The 15,944-nt window shown below is 56.5% G+C and overlaps 1 protein-coding gene across 1 annotated transcript; it reads right to left on the bottom strand.

Moving 5' to 3' along the window:
- Window positions 1–1,518: 1,518 nt before the first annotated feature.
- On the bottom strand, window positions 1,519–6,390 carry SLC52A3 (solute carrier family 52 member 3). Its single transcript, XM_007062542.4, has 4 exons — window positions 6,151–6,390; window positions 4,462–5,560; window positions 3,230–3,353; window positions 1,519–3,017 (listed from the first exon to the last, which is right to left on the bottom strand). Exons 2-4 carry the CDS (start codon window positions 5,496–5,498, stop codon window positions 2,805–2,807), a joined length of 1,374 nt encoding a protein of 457 aa, XP_007062604.2. The 5' UTR covers window positions 5,499–5,560; window positions 6,151–6,390; the 3' UTR covers window positions 1,519–2,804.
- Window positions 6,391–15,944: the final 9,554 nt, after the last annotated feature.

The raw sequence follows: 15,944 nt of genomic DNA on the forward strand, positions 1-15,944 counted from the left end.
CAGGGTTGGCAAATACATTGGGCTTTTCAGTGGCTACAGGGGGTCAAGGCCCGACTTTTCCATCTCATCTGCAGCTGGTACCATCCACATCATGCCATCCGTTACCCTAAGCATTCCTTACTCTGAATGGGATTTACAGAGGAATACCACTAGCATCACTTAGGCTTTTCGGATGAGAGGTCTCTATCCTGCTACTTGTTCATCCTGGCTCAGCTTAGCTAGCAACACAGCTCTGAGCAGCTCCCAGCCTGGGGCAGTCTGGAGTCTCCCCCTCTGTTCTGGCTCTCGGGCGGATGTGTTCAAAGAGGAGATGGAATTGTTTGGGCTGCTTTCGGGACAGGCGTATGTGCTTTAAGTCCAAGCAGAGACAGGCCTGACCCCAAGGGGGCAGCACACAGTGTCTGTCTGCGTCAATAATCTTGCAAATTAAAGATTCCAAGCTCCGAATTTCACTGTTGTTGCCCCATAAGGTGGGAATTGCAGAGATTGCACAGATCCTGGTCTGATCTGGTTCCCGATCTCAATTTATCTGACCAGTTTGAGGAAATGGTTCCCACTTTGACACCTCTCTTGAAAAAGAGAGACATTCCATTCGATACCTGGAAAGATACTGGATCAAATTATTAAACAATCCATTTGTGAGTACCTAGAGGATAACAGGGTGGTAAGGAATAGCTAACATGGATTTTTCAAGAACAAATCATGCCAAACCAACCTAATTTCCTTCTTTGACTGGGTTACTGGCCTAGTGGATGGGGGAAGCTTGTAGACGTGAGATATCTTGATTTTAGTAAGGCATCTGACACAGTCCCACATGACAGTCTCTTAAGCAAACTAGGGAAATGTGGTCTAGATGAAATTACTATAAAATGGGTACAAAACTGGTTGCAAGATCGTACTCAAAGAGTAGTTATCAGTGGTCTACTGTCAAACTGGGTGGGGGGGGACATATTTAGTGGGGTCCCGCGGGGTTCTGGTGCTATTCCAATATTTTCATGAACAACTTGGCTAATACAGTGGAGAGCGTGCTTATAAAATGTGCAGATGACACCAAGCTGGGAGGGGTTGCTAGCTCGTTGGAGGGCAGGATTAGAAATCACAATGACCATGGCAAATTGGAGAACTGGTCTGAAATCAACAAGATGAAATTCAATAAAGACAAGTGCAAAGTACTACACATAGGAAGGAAAAATCAAATGTACAACTACAAAGTAACAGCCAGGGAATAGCCAGCAAGGTGGTCGTCCTGCTGAAGAGGAGCCGGGGGTTCCAGTCACTCACAGATTGAATGAGTCAGCACTGTGCTGCAGTTGTGAAAAAGGGCAAAGCTAATGCCGTCCTGGGGTGTATTAGCAGGCTTGTCACATGTAAGACACAGGAGGTCATTGTCCTGCTCTACTTGCCATTGGGGAGGCCTCAGCTGGAGTCCTGTGCCCAGTTTTGGGGACTGCACTTTAGGAGAGATGTGGACAAACCAGAGAGTGTCCAGAGGAGAGCAAAAAAAATGACCAAAGGTTGAGAAAACCTGACCTGTGAGGAAAAGTTAATAAAACTGGGGAGGTTTCGTCTTGAGAAAAGATGACTGAGGGGGACCTGAGAACAGTTTTCAAACCTGTTAAGGGCCAGTGTAAAGAGGACGGTGACTAGGTGTTCTCCATGGCCACTGAAGGTAGGACAAGAAGAAATGGGCTTAGTCTGCAGGCAGGGAGATTTAGGTTAGATATTGGGAAAACTTTCTAACTCTAAGGGTAGTTTAATTATGGAACAGGCTTCCAAGGGAGGTTGTGGAATCTCCGTCAGTGGAGGTTTTTAAGAGGAGGTGGGACAAACACCTGTCAGGGATGGTCGAGGTTTACTTGGTCCTGTCTCAGCCCAGGGGCCTGGTCTAGATCACCGCTCGAGCTCCGCTCCAACCCTACGTTTCTATGATTTCTATAGTTCCCTAAACTCCAGCAGGAATGTTATGAGTGTCTCAGAACTATAGAATGGAAACCACTCAGTAAAATTTCAGATGAAAGGGAACTGGGACAGGAGGAGATGGGAAGAGAAAGAAGGAAGAAGTGATCCATCTAACTCAATCGGGAAAAATAAAAGTTGACTCCAGCTGCTTTATCGAGGCAGGTGACACAGACCCAGGGCACGCCACGGGGAGCGGAGTCAATGTGCGCAACCAGATGTCAGGCTTGAGCAGAGCTGGAACAAGGAGAGAGTCACTTGCCTCCCAGAAAGCACACAGACTGGGTTACCCTGGGTACAGCACCTGAACTGATGCCCTGGGTCAGCGAGATGTGGGGAGTGCTCCACCCAGAGCCTGCCGGCCGTGCTGGATGGAGATGGATACACTGTGTTTTGTAGGGGGACCCCGCCGTGCACAAGAGACCCCTTGAGTACAATCTGTCCATGCACTGGGCAGAGCTGAGAGCTAGTTGCTTCCTCCCAGATCACCTGCACTGACTCGTTTTGCTTTAAACTTCCCAAGAGAAACCACCACTCCCCTAGCCTGTCAGGGAGGGCTTGAGGGGCAGCTGTGGCATCCGTTCAGCTGTGTGGGTCCATTGTCCTTGTGCAGCCAAAGCACAGTGGGCGTCGGCCCTGGAGCCAGCACTGTTTGCATGACTGGTTGGGGTGTGCTTTGGCATGCAGTGTTTGGAGAATATGGGCTGCAGCATGGACATCCATCAAGCTCACGAGATCGGGGCGGAGGTGTTTTATGCCCAGTATGGAAGTCACTGGAGTCCGTGATGTCCTTGGCCAGCAAGTCCCTTGCCACAGCTCCTCCCCAGAGCACCTCCCCTGGCCCAGGCTCACGCTGGACACTGCAGGCTGCAATAGTCAGCAGATCTGAAGAAGCTATAGACGTTCACCAGGGGGAACATGATGAGGGCCCCCGTCAGAGACCCCAGCTGCTCTACTGCCCCATACCACACGAGGGCGCTGTGGCTCTGGCTCCGCAGGATCACCCCGGTCATCACCTTCACGTAACTGAGGCTCCCCATGAAGAACACCCAGGAGATGACCTGTCAGAACAGAAAGAGAATCCCCGGGTTGGGTCGCAGGTTCCTGGCAGCAGCCGTTTGGACAGGGATGGGGGCTGGGAGTGGGGACAGGCTGAGAGCGGGGGAGAAGGGGAAGGCACTGGTGCGGGATCCTGGAGCCGAAACAGAAGGGACGGTAGCAAAGACCTTCCAGAGACCGGGGGTGGGGGGAGACTTCAGCGCCAGCTACTTACAATGATAGCTTGCCCCCAAGCCGCATGCTGCAGGAGGGGGCACGGGCTCATGACAGCCATGGCCATGTTATAGGCCCCAAATCCTGTCCCGGCCACGGAGAGCGCCCCCAGCAGGGTCAGAGACCTGTGTGAGACACACAAAGAGTGACTCCCAGCCGGGCATCCGCACAGCTGCCCCGGCTCAGCCCACCCTGCCCTGCAAAGTCTGCTGGAGTTACAGCTCCCAGAACTTGCTGGGCCCAGACATGGACGAGTCCTGCCCACTGCATGGAGACTGAGAACTGCCTCGGTGTGCCTGTCCGACATCTGGGCAGCTCCGAGGGCCTGCAGGCAGGAGAGCAAAGGGTTAAGGGGACAAACAAACTCCCCTGGTATTTCTATGGGGCGGGGGTGGGGGGGGTCTTTCCTGAAGCAGTAAATACCTCTGCTGCTTTGCTGACTGGGCTGTGACATGCGGCTCACACAGGTACTAGGGTCAGCAAGGGCTTCCCAGCCAGAGCCAGCTGCCCTTTGGGTCTGTGATCCCCACCTCTCCCCTGGGCTTAGCAAGAGGAGAGCTCAGAACTGGAGATGGCAGGGCATGGCCCAGGGCAGGGGAAGTGTGTCTGTAATATTCCCCGGTTGCCCAGGGAGCGAACCACAGGAACTGTTTGTATCGGTTTGCGTTTCACTGCCCTGGAGGCCTGAAAAGCCCCAGAGATGCGTCTGGGACAGTGAGTGGAGCTGGGAGAGCCATTGGTCCCCAGGAACGACCCCGATTTCCAAGCCTAGCATTTGGCTCTGTCCTAAATCCACGCTCTGACTTGCTGAAGTGCTGAGCAAACCCGGGGGGAAATCAAGGCACTTACGGACGCCTAGATACAGACTCACGATATGCTATGCATCCGATGAAGTGAGCTGTAGCTCATGAAAGGTCATGCTCAAATAAACTGGTTAGTCTCTAAGGTGCCACAAGTACTCCTTTTCTTTAGACTCAGGAGCCTAACTCTAGACTCCCATAACTGCCCCTCCTGGCCAATGGTCCCTACGTATGCAGCCGCTGTGTGGCTGGCGAAGGGTTGTCTCAGCAGCCCTGATTCCCGTCGGCGGCATTCAGTGTCCATGAGGGGGTGCTGAACAGTCTGGATGGGTGAGGAGCCCCTGTGGGTCCAGGTGTCGCCCGACCCGGCTCGCTGTGGGAGTTGTAACTCAGGGGCTGTTTGTGCTGCCGAGGGCGTTGTGGGTGCACCTACCTGCTGGGCAGAAACATGGCGATGGTGCAGGCGAGCGGGTTAGCCATGGAGCTCAGGATTGCAGAGAGGTGGTAGGCCATGTTGCCATAGGGCAAGCAGGAATAGGCTTGCACGGATGGCAGGATCCCGTTGGTTAGGGAGTTCACCCAGGCAACAAGGAGGTAGATGAAGGCAAACTTGGCCAGAGAGAAGGTAACCTCTGGGTCTGTACAATGGGATCCCTTGTCCGAGCCAGCTGCCTTTCCTCCCCTTGGGGATTCTCCTCCCCCAGATAGCCTGGGCCCATCCCCATGCGCTTCCTGGAGTGAGTAGAGGGTGATGTTACTAGGACACAAGTTTTGTCTCGACAGCTCCCACGCCTTGGGCAGCCTGGTGAGGAAGAAGAAGGCTACCAAGCAGGCGACCATCATGGCGGTCAGGAGGAGGAAGAAGACCAGGGTGGTGAAGTTGGCTGGGAGATACTGGGTCTCCATTTGGAACTGGCTGCCCTCGGAGGTGTTGTTGCCCATGGTTACGTTGGCGACCCGGGTGACGTTGATGCACTTGGTGATGCTGGCGCCCTGGGCCAGGGCAATGAGGGCTGGGAGGAACCCGCTGAGCCCTTCCCCCATGAAGAAGGTGGTGACGTAGCGGGGCTGCAGCCGCGCCATGAAGGGCAGGAAGGTGACTGAGGAGGTGCAGTCCACCAGCGCCAGGCAGAAGGCGAGGCCAAAGAAGGCCGTGCTGTGCGGCTCCCCAGCGACGGGGGAGGTAAAACCCCACAGGAAGGCCAGGAGCAGGCAGGCCAGGGCTCCCACGATCACCACGCCATAGATGACGGCCACTTCACTCAGCAGGCCGGGCTTGAACCTGTGCAGCAGGGTGACCAGCAGCGGCCCCACGTTGGCCAGCTGGGTGATGATGGTGATGTAGGAGGGCAGGTACCACTGCTCAGGCAGCTTGGTCACCAGCAGGGGCAGCTCCACCCACAGGCCGTTGAGGGCTGCCCAGGAGCCCATCCCGAAGACGCACGCCAGCAGGTGGGTGAGCAGCGCCATTGCTTGGCCAGCGCCGGCCACTCTGGCCTGGCAGGGACCCAGAGAATGGAGCCAGGCTGCCTCTGGGGAGGAAAGAGGGGGAAGGGGGGCTTTGCTACTTCCTCAGGGACAGTTGACTCCAGCCCCGGGCCCCTCCCACTCCGTACAGCCCTGCTCCCCTCCACCCCGCTCCCCGGCGGCCACAGGACTGCTCTGAAAGTGCCTCAGAAAGGTGGAAGAAAGGCAAACTGACCAAGCGTTTTATGGGGCAAATTCTATTCAACTGGCTTGAGACCCTCAACAAGCCAAGCACACAGTGCTGACCCTGCGGAACTCCAGGCCACAGGATCCCACTGGGGCTGGAGCTGGGCCCTCCCAACAGGACTGGGCATTTCTACTGAGAATGAGGGCCGCCCCAGCTGCAGGAGAGAGGACATGGCATTCTGCAAGGGCTGTGAACTCTCTGGCCTCAGAGCTATGAGGAGGCCAGGAAGAGGCTACCCCTGCAGGCAGTTATCTCCTCACTGCCTCCCGCTGGCTTCACTCAGGCCACTGGCCACTGTTGGAGCCAAGGAACTGGGTGAGATGCAGCCCTGGACTGGCAATGCCTGCCTTCCTACTCCCCTGGCCCCCCGCCAGCCCTGAGACAAAGGGGAGAGGTGGGCTCCCTTACCTTGCACCGTGGAGAACGGCAGAGGGCCCCCAAAGGCAGCTGATCAGTGATCCTGGGGGTTGTGCCAAAGCTTGGGTCCTGGCAACTTCCTTTTCCATTGGAGGGGGCCCTGCAGGCTGCCACCCCCGATCTACCTGCCGGCAGCTGGACGAGGACAATGCAGGCCCCTTCCCCAGCTCCAGCCTGGGTCGGAGTTTATCACGGAACAAACAGAGGCGCAATGGGCCCCGCCGCATGTGATGCCAGGAGGAGCTAAGCTGGGAGTAAGGCAGGTGAATTCAAATGTCTGACGTGCTGCCCGCAGCTCCACCCTGAAACCAGAGCCTGCCTATTCCAGAAGAGCTGAGTCAGTCGCCCTTTCCCTGGCCTTGATCTGCTCCTCCCCAGCAGAACCCAAGCTCAGCCTGCCCTGCCAAGCCGGGCCCAGAACCCTGCCGGGAGCAGAGCCGCTGAGCAGGCCCCCTGGAGATGCGGGGATCCTGGGTTGCTGGTTCAGGCAATGCTGCCAGAACTGCAGCCCCAGACTCCCCACCACCCCACCGACGTCAGGGGGACCCGGCGTGGCCAGATGGTGCTTACAGCTCCTGCCCCAGTGCCACTGAGAACAAGAGGCCTCATGCTGGCTGGGAGCTGGCTGGGGTTAGTGACTCAAGCCGGGGGTCAGGACTGCTCATCCTCTCCCTCCTTCGACCCATCCCCCCCCGCCGCCCCCGCGGTTGGGACATGTCTGACGTTCTCATATTTTACAGGAGTCTGGAGTGGCTGATTCCCCTAGTTCTCTCCCCCCGGGGAGATCGCGGTGGTTGCAGGGAGATAAGGACACGTGGTGCGTGTTGGGCCAGCAGGGAGAAGGACCTGCAGAGGCACGGGCGGGAAATGGCTAATCGAAGGCAGAACTGGAGACCTGCGCAGACGTTCTGGGCAGTTCCTTTGTACCTTCCACCTGAGAACCTCGCCATTCTTCACACCCAGCGATTAATGAACACTCCCAACGCCCTCTGTAAGGGGTGGGGGCATTTTCCCCATGCCACTGATGGGGAAACTGAGGCACATAGCTGTCCTGAGACGTGCCCAAGGTCATACAGGAAGGCAGTGGCAGAGCAGAGAGTGGATTCCTAGCCCTGTGCCTTAATCGCTAGACAACACTCCCTCTCCCTTTTTTTGTTTTTTTGCATTGGGTCACCCATGCTTCACGCAGCCCCGGTTTAGACTCGCTTGCTCTTGCTGTCTCACACACCAGATAAGGATGAATTCCTTGGTTCAGGTTAGTTTTGTGTCAGCACGTTTGTTACTTTGATTGTGTTGCAACTTCTAAAGAGCCCTTTGGTGAATTCCCCTGCTTTCTCTCCTGCGCATGCTGGTGCCTGGAGCAAGGCCCTTGGATTGTGCTAATGGGCCAGAACACTAGGGCTAAGTAATAAAACAGACCAGAAAAAAAACGGATGGACCCTTTGACATGTGGCGTGGACATATTGGACAGCACAGAGCCGGGCACTCTGGTAACACACTGGGCAGGTCTCCTTGGGCCAAGGAGCAGCCTGGCTATTATAGGCCTCTGCTTAGGGTCAAATGTGTGGGGTTTGGGAGGAGGATGGGGCAGGGATTAGGAGTTACATTCTCACAATACTGCCCCATCATGGTCCAGTGTCCCCAGCAGGATCTGTGAGCATCCGGTGGGAGAGGCGGAGGATGAGCTGAAGGGCTCTGATACAGACTCCGGTCTGAGTGAAATGGGGACCAGGAGGGGTCTCAGAGCTGCAGCAACAGCCTCTTCTAATCCTGTTTCAACGAACTCCTCATGCCCTGGGGCAGAATCCTGGGGGAAGGGTTCCATACTGGTACCAAATCCATTGCCAGCTGGGAACATGCCACGCTGCATGTGTTGTGGCTACTCAAAACATCTGGGCGACAGTGGGAAATAAAACTCAGCTCCTATCCAAAAGGAGAATCTGGACCAGCATTCTTGGGGCCAGGACACACAGTGGAGCAGGTTCGAGTCCAGCCAGGAGAGGGCAGTGGTGCATACACACACTATCACACTGGGTGGAAGCAGTGGTGACATCTGCTCCCTCTCAGGATTGTGTGGTCACCGTTGCAAGTACCATTCAGAGGCTCCAACCCGTGGCAGTTGGGAGGCTTTAGAAAGCAGATTGTAGTGTAAGCTAGTGACCTCAGATGTTTGAAATTCAGGCCTTGGGCTGAATTGGCACAAACCTGGGCCCCATCCCCCAGGGGATTCTCAGAGGGAAAGTCCGAAGTTTATTAAAGGCACGGAGCGGTGCCATGGCATGGGAAGTCCATCAGAGTGACAGACAGTCCCGGAGGTGGAGCGTTGGACGGTGGATCCAGGCTCTAGTTGTGTGTCCGGTTCAGGCCTGCACTCATTTCTTTCAGGATACAGAGCTGTGTGAAGGATTGTATGCAAACAAGAATAATAGTAGGGGGCAAACGCCAAGGAAAGGGAAGCTAGGAGCCCAGCCATTGGGAATGCAGGATGGGAGACGGCCTGGGGCAATGGGCAAGGACTGTCATTTGGTTTTGTGGGTGAGTTTTCCGGCTGTGTGCTGAAGAAATAAAACAACTGAGCCTCCAGGAGCCCGGCTCCAGGCATTGCAGGGACGGCGGGGGAATACTGCTGAAGAAGCTGTTCCCTGGAATGCCCACAAGGTGTCGCTCGCCGAACAGTTTCCGATGGTCCCCAAGACCATGTGCTGCTGTGTGACCCAAAGTGCCCTTGCCCCCTGAGCGGCTCTCCCTAAGGGGGTTCAGAAACGTGTCCCCTGCATTCCCCAGCCTGCCTGCCTCCTCTCTCCCTCCCCAGATCAGCCCCAGACCCCTCTTCTGCAGCTCCGCGGGGTGGCTTTATGGATTGGACCATGGCAGGTCCCTGCCCCCGGGAGCTCACAAACCTACAGCCCCGCTGGCGGCCCTGTTGCTCACCGCCCTGCCTGGCTTTCACCCTCTTTAGGGCTCAGAAGCTGCTGTGTGAGAGGATGGGGCCATTCACCACATGGGGCTGCCACTCAGGAGAGCTGGTCTGGCACCTGTGAAGCTGACCTATGGGGGGCCAGGGCTGGCTCAAAGAATTCTGGGCCCCTGTGCACTATGGAAATCAGCCCTCCTCACCTTTGGTCAAATTTGGTCCCCCTCTCCATCAAGACGGAGGGGTGGCCGGGCCACACCCGAGTGGCACTGCAACCGCGTGCCCCAGGTCACAATGCCACCTGCCCCAATCCAGTGGTTCAGGGCCTCCCTGAGATGGGACCCTGTGCTAGTGATCCCAGAGCGTGCTTGGTTAATCCAGGCCTGGAGGGCTGGGCTTGGGAGGGGCCGGATCTGTGATTTAGATGGTCCCCATAGCCCGGAGCCCTGCCTTGGTTCAGGCTGCAGCCGCAGCAGCTGGGAAGGAACACACATGGAATTCCACCCCAGGTCTCGCTCCGCTCCCAGCCTGGATCCCACTGCACTAGGGGTGGATTCCCGAGGCCTCCATCGCTGTCTTTCAATGGAACAGATGAGTGGGAGCATTGCGCAGCGGGGGAGACGGTCATTGCTCGAGCAGCCGGATGTGGCTCTCTCTCCAGGGTGGCTTACAGCAGCCCTCTGGTCTAATAACCTTCTAACTCCCCCCCCGCCCCCACCCCCATCACATTCCCTGGGGAATGGCCTGCTCTCGGGGTACCAGACATGCCTCCAGGTAAAGCTTTACCCCTCTCTTTCGCTGCGGGCACGGAGCCCCCTAGCGGAACATGGGTTAGGTGCCCCCCTCCCATTCACCTGGAAGGGGAAAGCACCAGGCCGCTTGCAGCAGCATTGCTGGAAGGTGCTCAGATGCCAGGGTGATGGGCCTGGACAGGATGGGATACGCTGGAACAGCAGCTGGGAATGGCCTGGAGAATGGGGCCGAACCGGAATCTGTTGGACTTTGCCTTTCTTTTCGGATTCCTGTGCACAGCTTGGAGCCAGGACGCTCCAGCAATGAGCGAGTGCTACCACCGCCCCAGCCCAGTGCCACCCTAGTGACACCCAACCGATCCCTGTGCTCCAGAGGGGAGCAGCCTGCTCGGGAGAGCCCAGGGCCCAGCTGGCGCCCTGGTACCGGCCTTGCAGCAGCTGAAGGCCTAGTGAGCTCAGGAGGTTTGTGCCGGGGAGCGGGAGGGAAAGGGGATGGGATGGGGGGAGGGGACGGTGATTGTCTTGCATTTAATTTTGTGGCCTTTGCCGCACAAAGGAGCCGTCCCGGCGCTGTGCAGTCGGCAGGAAGGCTATTTCCAAGTCTAATTGGCTGCTGAGCAGGGGGCAGGGGGCCGCACAAAGGGGTGTAATCAGCATGGAAGGGCAGCGCCTTGGTGTCATGCTCTTTGGATGAATCTGTCCGACACGTGCCGCCTGGCGTGTCTGCACGAAGCAGCGTGAAATGGCTGCCCCTCCCCTCCCCACCCCACTGCGCCCTCCCAAATTATCCGCAGCAGCTGACCTGTCAGCCGACAGATCGGAGAAGCCAACCTCCAAATCCCTGCTGTCCCCGCTGAACCCAGAACAGATGTGAGCGAAGTCCCCAGACGCAGACGGCAACATTTGGTAACCGAGCGGTACCTGCAGGATGAGCCCCTGTGGCTTCAGACAGGGTGTCACACAGACCGAGCTGCTTAAACCTGCCTGTGAAAAGAGCCCTCTTGCCAAGGGCCAGCGTGGATGCTACTCCCCAGTTCACAGCGGGGAGAGCAGCGAGATTTTAGGGCTGGAGAGAGATCTCATCCATTCCCACTGGTAGCACGGCATGTGCGATGCACAGGGAAGGGCCCGGGTAACATACCCTAGGCACAATGAACACGCATGTGACACAAAGACGGGAAATAGGCAACATTCATCAGTTTGTAGATTCCAAGGCCCGAAGAGACCACTGTGATCATCCAGTCTGATCTCCTGGATAGCATAGGCCAGAGACCTGATTCCTAGGGCAGATCTTTTAGAAAAACACCCGGTCTTGATTTTAAAATTGCCAGTGATGGAGAATCCACCACGACCCCTGGTAAATTGTTCCAATGGTTAAATACTCTCACTTTGTACACCTCATTTCCAGGCTGAATTTGTCTAACTTGAACTTCCAGCCACTGGATTTGTGTTATAGCTTTCTCTGCTTTCTCCCACAACCAGCCCTTCTGCATGTACATGCAACACACGGGCAGGGGCAACAGATCACATATCCCTGTGCGGACCCATCAGTGTCACGCACAGGGAGGGGAAATGGATGACCCATCACAGCCACTCTGTTACTGCTGGAGCCTGGCACCCCTCTCTCTAGCAGGAAACGGTGCCAGGGTCCCTTTAAGAAGCATGTCTGTCTCCTGCTAAAGACACCTGCCTGTGATGTGGCTGGTTTGGCCAATTCTCTACCTCTGTCTGGTCTTCCCCTCAAATGGGGACATCCGTTCCTCCCTGGGGCTGCACCTTAAGAGAGCTCAGGCCTCGAGCGGGCGCAGAATGCCGCTGCCTGCTTCGTGGGCCTCCTCTCTCGCAGGGAGAACGTTACATCCCTGCTCCGGGAGGCATCTCCAAAAGAGCTGCTGGCTTTAAGCAGTAAAACACTACCTTGGCTTGGGTCCTGGCTACATCAGACCCTCTCCCCCGTCTCCTGGTCACTCAGCAGCCGTCACCCAGATGCCACCGTGATGGGCTCTGTAGCAGAAACTCCAGATGCAGACAGAGGTGATCATGTTGGACACTCAGGGTTTAAACAGCCAGCTGGCAGAGGCCGGGCATTCTCCTCTGTGTGGATCTGCCTTCTGGGTCCATTGGAGCCTGATCTCTCGGACACCATGACATTACGTGCACAGGGTTGGGGCGGGGGGCCCTGCCCTGAGAGGAGTTTGGGGTGCGGTGGCCATCAGTTTGAATGTGTGTTCTGTGCCCAGAGCATTGGCTGGGCTTGGACAGCTAAACGTGCAAACCAATCTCAGTGACCCGGCCTGTGCGAGCGAGACCCGGAGGGGAGATGGACTGCGTTCCCACCGCCGCACCTGTGGGGAGGGAAACGGGTGGGCTCGCACGACTGCTCCGCTCGCACGCGTGTGCCCGCCCGTGAGGATTGGACCCTGCACAGTCAGAGCCATCTCACTGTGCCTCCATGACGAGACCTGCTGTGAGGGGCTGGGCAGTCAGGGGGACCCTCTGCTCCCTGTCTTGCCTGGAACAGTGGTGCCCATTACAAAGTGGCTCTCTCCTGGGGGCATTCATGACCCCTTACCGGGCATATCCCCTCAGTGCGAGCCACTGGCTTGCGAATGGGGAGAAGACTAGAGGGCTTGCCGGAGGTGCAGGTCAGGATGGTGAGAGCAAAGCCCCTTCTGCTGCACCCAGCCACCGCCCACAGAGACGCTTAGCAGCTCACGGGGACACTACGCCTGCCTGCGGCTTGGTCAGAACAGCTGCCAGGGCTCCTTGGCCCTCCAGCCCCAGCCAGGGGAAACACAGAGCTGGCCACCCTCACTCACTGACACCGGAGTAACGAGGGTGCTGGACACTTCCGCGTCTGGCACAGGAGCACGGCAGACGGCCCTGCCCCTGAGAGAGCAGGGGGCCAGGAGCCCAGCTGATTGGGTACCGCAGAAGGGGACTTGCTTTACCAGTGGGCATGTCTAGGATGAGGCTGAACAACAATACCATTGCGGGTTCTGTTCCCGGCTCTGCCACTGCCTGGCCATGTGGCCTTGGGACAAGTCACCTCCCCTCAATGCGCCTCAGTTTCCCCATTTGTGAAACAGGGATGACGAGCCTGGCCCTCATCGCAAGGTGTCTGTGAGGCCTAATTCCGCCATGTCTGTGATGAGCTTCACCATCCTCAGCTGGAAGGCACAATATAAAAGCAGTGAATTGTTATTACTCTTCCACTCTGGTGGCAGCTGGACCCTCCCTGGCCATGTCCTGCCCAGGGAGAGGTGCTGGCTGTGTCCAACCCTTCCAGATCCACCGACGCAGAGAGAGCGGCTGGGACGTCCCTTCCATCGCTGGGGCAGCTGCTCCGTTCCTGGGGCCGACCCTCCCTTCTGTCCCGTTCCCACGCAGCTAGAAACCTTCCACTCTTGGGTTTGGCCCTCAAAGCCCCCATGGGCCATGAGCCCAGTTAGGCAACTATACTTAAACTCGGCTTTAAAATGGCTCCGTCCAGTCCTGTTTCCTGAGCCAGCCGACACGGAGAGGGCCTGGACGGTGCTGGAAACGGGCGCCCTGTGCGAGGCCTGGCAGGGATGGCTGTGGGCTGGAGGGAGGGCAGTACCGGCCTGGCGCAGCGAGAGCTGGGGCTGGAGGAGGTAGCGGAGGGGCCGCAGGTTGCTCCTTGCCAGCAGCATTTGCATCTGATTTCCATGCGAATGGAGCAGGTCAAGTTGAAAGTTGAAAGGCTTGTGCCTGCACGTCCCTGCGGGGAAGGAGGGACAAAGGAGACGGTCCCCAGGGCACCGCCTACGCCTGCCTTTCTGAAGGCCCCCAGCCCTCTCCCCGCACTCCCCAGCCGTCAGGAGCTAGCCCCGCCATCTGGGGGGAGGGGGGAAGGGCCCGCCGCAGAGAAAGCCATTTCCCTAATGGACGTATTCACCGTAACAGGCGTCGAACGGAGACAAAGGGCTTCTCTGCCGCAAGCACAGGGGAACCCGCGGCCCACCGCCTTGCCCTGTAAATCTCCATCTGTCAGCCCGGCTGCACGCGGTGGTCAGCTGATGCTAAGGCCCAGACCTAGACCCTTGGCCCCACGGGCAAACGTCTGTGGAGCGGACAAGGAGACAGCGGGCGGGGGCACAGAGCAGCCTTTTATGCACACACTTCGCCTCGGGACACCTTTCCATTTCCAGCTCGCTAGGAGCCTGCTGTATCACGGCATTGGCTGTAACATCCCCGCATTGGCAGGGGACAAAGGAGGAGACAGAGAGGGGGCCTAGGAGAACACAGCTAGCACCGAGTGCAGAGAACAGAGAGAAAGAGACGGAGGAGAGGAAAGGCTGGAGAGGGGACAGTATCGAAGCACCTGGACACTGGGTCTGTCTACACTGCAGCTCAACACTTGTGGCTGGCCCGTGTCAGCGAGCTTGGCCTGCGGGGCGGTAAAACTGCAGTATAGACATTGGGTCTTGGGCTGGAGCCCCTCCTCCCTTGCAGGGTCCCAGAGCCCAGACTGCAGCCTGAGCCCAAATAGCTATACCACAATTAAACAGCCCCGTAGCCTAAGCCAGATGGCATGGGCCAGCCGCGGGTGTTTAAATCGCAGTGTAGACAGACCCAGTGTGGCTAAGTGGCGCCAGACAGAGACAGACGTAGGAGAAAAAGAGATGAGGCCAGACAGAAAGGGAACTAGAAAGAAAATCAAGAGCAGGGCCAACTTTTCCTGTGTTCTTTGGCTTCACTCACAGAGCAGCTGACTGAAGAGAGTGTTTAACACAAAAGCTGAGAGCAGCGACCACCTTAGATCTCCCGCCATACCCTGTGTGATGTGTGGCTGGGGTATTTAAACCCTGGAATCCCAAAGCGAGCCCCCAGCATCACTTAGCACCCTCCCCATCCCCAAAGAGCCCTGTGACAGCTCCTGAAATGACCCATGGGGTCACAGTACAGCCATGAGACTGGCTCTGCCTCTCCCCAGAGGCCTGACGGCCAAGAAATGAGATCCCTAGTCTAGGTTATCACAAGACATCATGCTGGCCCTGTCAATGGACCTGTTGCCCTTTGAGTTTACAGTCAATGGGAGTCGTTTTAGATCTCGGTGCCGCGTTTGATAGCCACTGGCATGATAAGCAGTGAGATGGGTCTCTGTGGCAACACGTATCTCTGGATAAACAATTTCCGAGGGTACAGGAAAATAACCATAAGGCTCCACGGTGCTTTTCTGAAGACAAGGCCATTCAGGGAGGGAGTTCCTCTGGACTCAGTTTTTAGTTCTCTTCTTTTCCCGCTGTATTCGGGCTTGTCCGGCTGCTTGGAATCATCCGTACACACGTGTGCAGAGGATATCGCACTTTGCATTGCGGGTTGTGAAACAGATGTATTGGAGAAGGAACTGAAGGAGGACTCAGAAGTGGGAACTATATGAGCAAAGGTCCACAAATTCCAGCTGACTCCAGCAAAAACGAAGTCCACCTACATTCCCATATGAGGTTTAACTACAGCCCGAAACTGACATTGGATGGCGAAGATGTTGCTGTTGAGAGGACTTCTATATACCTCAGAGTGACCTCGGACCTAGAGCTAAGCTTTAGACCACAAGTCATAAAGATGGCAGCTAAAGCAAAGAAGAGGCTGAATCTTTAATATATCACTGACACTAATTGGGGTTCATGCCTTAGGACACTGAAAACAACATACTGCTCGATAGTTTGCCCAATGCTTGAGTGTGCTTCACTTGTCTAGTCACCTACGGCCCCTAGTAACCTTGGCAAGCTCCAGGCTGTGCAGTCTTCCGGAGTCCACGTGACAACTGGAGCTGTAAGATCTACTCCAGTGGTGATTTGTGAACACCGCCTGACGTTCAACCTCTTGAGAACTGCAGAAAAGAACAGCTAATTCGGTACGGAAATCGTCTTTGTTTCCTCCCTGAATGGCATCAGTGTTCAGGGCTGTTCAGAAACTGAGAAACCAAGTCAAGGCTGAAACGATCATCTTGTTTGAAAAGGCGTGTGAAGAAGTGTGGATGGCCAGGAATTCACCCTCATGAACCCATTTGCTTTTGTAAATGTTCCTCCCTTTTGGAACCCTGCATGAAGGAACATGTGGACTCGGCTACTCTAAGGAAAATTGCCCACAAGATC

The sequence above is a fragment of the Chelonia mydas genome, chromosome 13 (assembly GCF_015237465.2).
Source record: "Chelonia mydas isolate rCheMyd1 chromosome 13, rCheMyd1.pri.v2, whole genome shotgun sequence".
NCBI lineage: Eukaryota > Metazoa > Chordata > Testudines > Cheloniidae > Chelonia > Chelonia mydas.

What these genes read in the sequence shown, in the direction of transcription:
- SLC52A3 (XM_007062542.4), bottom strand. Translation starts at nt 5,498, where the DNA reads ATGGCGCTGCTCACCCACCTGCTGGCGTGCGTCTTCGGGATGGGCTCC. An exon ending in GCCATGTTTCTGCCCAGCAG is followed by an intron (nt 3,354 to 4,461) that starts GTAGGTGCACCC and finishes TGTCTCACACAG; the next exon opens with GTCTCTGACCCTGCTGGGGG. An exon ending in CTTGGGGGCAAGCTATCATT is followed by an intron (nt 3,018 to 3,229) that starts GTAAGTAGCTGG and finishes CTGTTCTGACAG; the next exon opens with GTCATCTCCTGGGTGTTCTT.